The sequence below is a fragment of the Saccostrea cucullata genome, unplaced genomic scaffold, assembly GCF_032062105.1.
Source record: "Saccostrea cucullata isolate Sc308-1 unplaced genomic scaffold, CSIRO_AGI_Scuc_v1 ctg708, whole genome shotgun sequence".
Lineage (NCBI taxonomy): Eukaryota > Metazoa > Mollusca > Bivalvia > Ostreida > Ostreidae > Saccostrea > Saccostrea cuccullata.
The window spans coordinates 114,660-117,441 of record NW_026927674.1 but is presented as its reverse complement, the minus strand read 5'-3'; the positions used below and the strand labels follow the sequence as shown (position 1 = coordinate 117,441).

General features: G+C 38.7%; 1 protein-coding gene across 1 annotated transcript; it reads left to right on the top strand.

The window, feature by feature from the left end:
• The first annotated feature begins 241 nt into the window (after nt 1-241).
• LOC134275160 (uncharacterized) lies at nt 242-1,599 on the top strand. The gene is made up of 2 exons (XM_062757400.1): nt 242-380; nt 713-1,599. The coding sequence occupies exons 1-2, from the start codon at nt 242-244 to the stop codon at nt 1,597-1,599; spliced, it is 1,026 nt and encodes a 341-aa protein (XP_062613384.1).
• Nucleotides 1,600-2,782: the final 1,183 nt, after the last annotated feature.

The following is a 2,782-nucleotide window of genomic DNA, read 5'->3' as shown; positions in this document are numbered from 1 at the left end:
CATTGATTTCGATACGACGGAAATGATCATGAAGTTACCGTTGGTAAAAATTGATGAAATCAAACAAAAGATTCTCGACATTATGGCACTTAAGAAGGTTACTCTTAAACAACTTCAGTCTTTGGGCTTGTTAAATTTTGCATGTACAGTTATAGCTCCAGGTAGGGCTTTCTGTCGACGTTTGATTGATTCAACAATTGGCCTAAATAAACCTCATCACCATACCCGCGTAACGTTAGAAATGAAAGCAGACCTCAAAGTCTGGCTCGACTTCCTCCAATCATTTAATGGCATTTCAGTCATTACAGAAGGTGTATGGGTGAATAATGAGACTCTACAACTCTACACTGATAGCGCAGGGGGAGAGAAGGGGGGCTTTGGTATATATATTTGCAGGCAAGTGGACATATGCTCAATGGCCATTTCCTGGTTCGTACAAGGCATAACCCGTGACATGACCTTTTTAGAGCTTTTCCCGGTCCATATAGCTATTGAATTGTGGAAACATCATTTTTCCAACAATAAAATTTTGTTTTACATTGACAATATGGCTGTGGTACATGTCATAAACTCAACAACATCAAAGTCACAAAGGGTCATGAAAATTGTAAGAAAACTAGTTCTCACTTGTCTCAAACACAATATTTTGATTAAAGCAAAACACATACCGTCAAAATCAAATTTTATTGCGGATTCTATCTCTCGTTCACAGTGGGGCAAATTCCGACGGCTAGCACCGGCAGCGGATCCATGGCCAACACCGCTTCCCAAGAATTTGTGGGAAATTTAACAAGGGAGGCAAACAGACTTATACAGGGTTCACTATCAGCAAACACATACAAAGCTTACCAGGGGGCTCTTACCAACTTCAAAAAAATCCTGAATAATAGTGGGACCACATTGTATTTCCCCATTCCTGTTGATCATTTGCTTAATTTCATTGCCCACCTTTCTATTTCAGGTACAGCTTATAGAACAGCTGCACTGTACATTAGCGCATTATCATATATCCATAAATTAAGAGGCATACAAGATAACACTCAATCATTCATTGTCAAAAAAGCCTTGCAGGGTCTCCACAAAAAGAGAGGTATCGCTGTTGATTCTCGAATCCCATTAACTGTATCTATCTTGGAGCATGTAGTATCAGCATTGCCGTCAGTGTGTAGATCATCTTACGAGGCAGTTTTATTTTCCACACTTTTTTCAATTGCATATCACGGCTTGCTTAGAGTAAGTGAAGTTTTGAATATCCATAGGGCACACATCACGTTTACTAGAAGCAAGGTCAGCATCTTAATTCCCAGGTCCAAAACTGACCAAATGGGAAATACAACAACATTGCATATTTCCAAACAGTCAAATTTGGTTATTTGCCCAGTACAGTGGGCACTCAAGTTTTTGCAGCTGCGCCCTAATGATGGTTCCCTTTTATGCTTTATTCATGTCGACAATAAGGTTGTAACAAGATACCAATTCAACTATGTGCTTCAAAAAGCTCTTCAATTCAGGAACATTCAAGGACACTTTAGACCACATAGTTTTAGAATAGGCAGGGCTACAGATCTTGAAAACAGGGGTTTCCAGATTCAGAAATAAAATCTTTGGGCCGGTGGGAGTCAAAAGCTTTCAGAAACTGCATAAGATTATAGCATGTTAGCATTGTTAAATGGAATACAGGCTAATTTTGCCAAAGTATTCCAGGTTTCAAGACGATTTGGATAGTGGGATCTTCAATACCTTATTGGGCTGGTGAGGAGGCAGGGAGGAGACCGGGTGGAAAGAATCTTAATCTTGGGATGGACATCACTTGGAAGGGAATTAGAGGGCTGAAATGGGAAGATCTTGACAAAGTGTTAACAGATGAACTCAAACCCCAACCACATCCAGATGTACTTGTAATTCACGCGGGGTCAAATGATCTAACTACGGCTGGCAATACTGCACTTAGATTTTCACATGAAATTCAATGTAGTTTGTATCGTTATAATGTATTGCTTCCTAAGACTTTGCTTATTTGGTCAACAATGCTTCCCCGCCTTTATTGGCATGGTGCACCTCTTGGCAAGGGTGGGGCTAAGATTGATCTAAAACGGCGTAAGGTGAATAAAGCCATTAGAAAATTCATTACATCCGAAGTTAATGGGGCTTGCATTTTTCATGACAAAAATATCAACGTTCATCAAAGCACTTTATTTAGATATGATGGAACTCATTTATCGGAAGGGGGGAATAAGGCTTATTTAAATAATATTCAGGGTGGTTTGGAATTCATGTTAGGGGGAAAGGGCAAAATTTTCCCTCCTCAGTAATGCCCTTTGTTTATTTAGTCAGATTTCAGTTGTGATGACCTGTAATTTCCTAGTTTAGAATTGGTATATATATATATATATATATATATATATATATATATATATATATATATATATATATATATATATATATATATATATATATATATATATAAATATTAATTTTGGTGCAAATTGTGTGGGGAACATCATATCGATGTTAGTGGCAGGGGTCAAGGGAGACATCAGCCTTGTACACGCTTAACCTGTTTGTCTCTGCCCATCTGCATCAAAGCATGAGGGGGGTATCATGGCTGTGTTTTAACATGGAAGTTAAATGCCATTGTGGAAATGTGTAGAATAAATGTAAATTGCTTGGGATCTGCAGCATTTCAGTGCTCAGACCCCCTCTACCTATATAAAAGTAGTAGAGGCTACAGGCCGGTTGGTGTTAAAATTCTAAACCAGGTAGCAAGCCAGAAGCAGGGTGT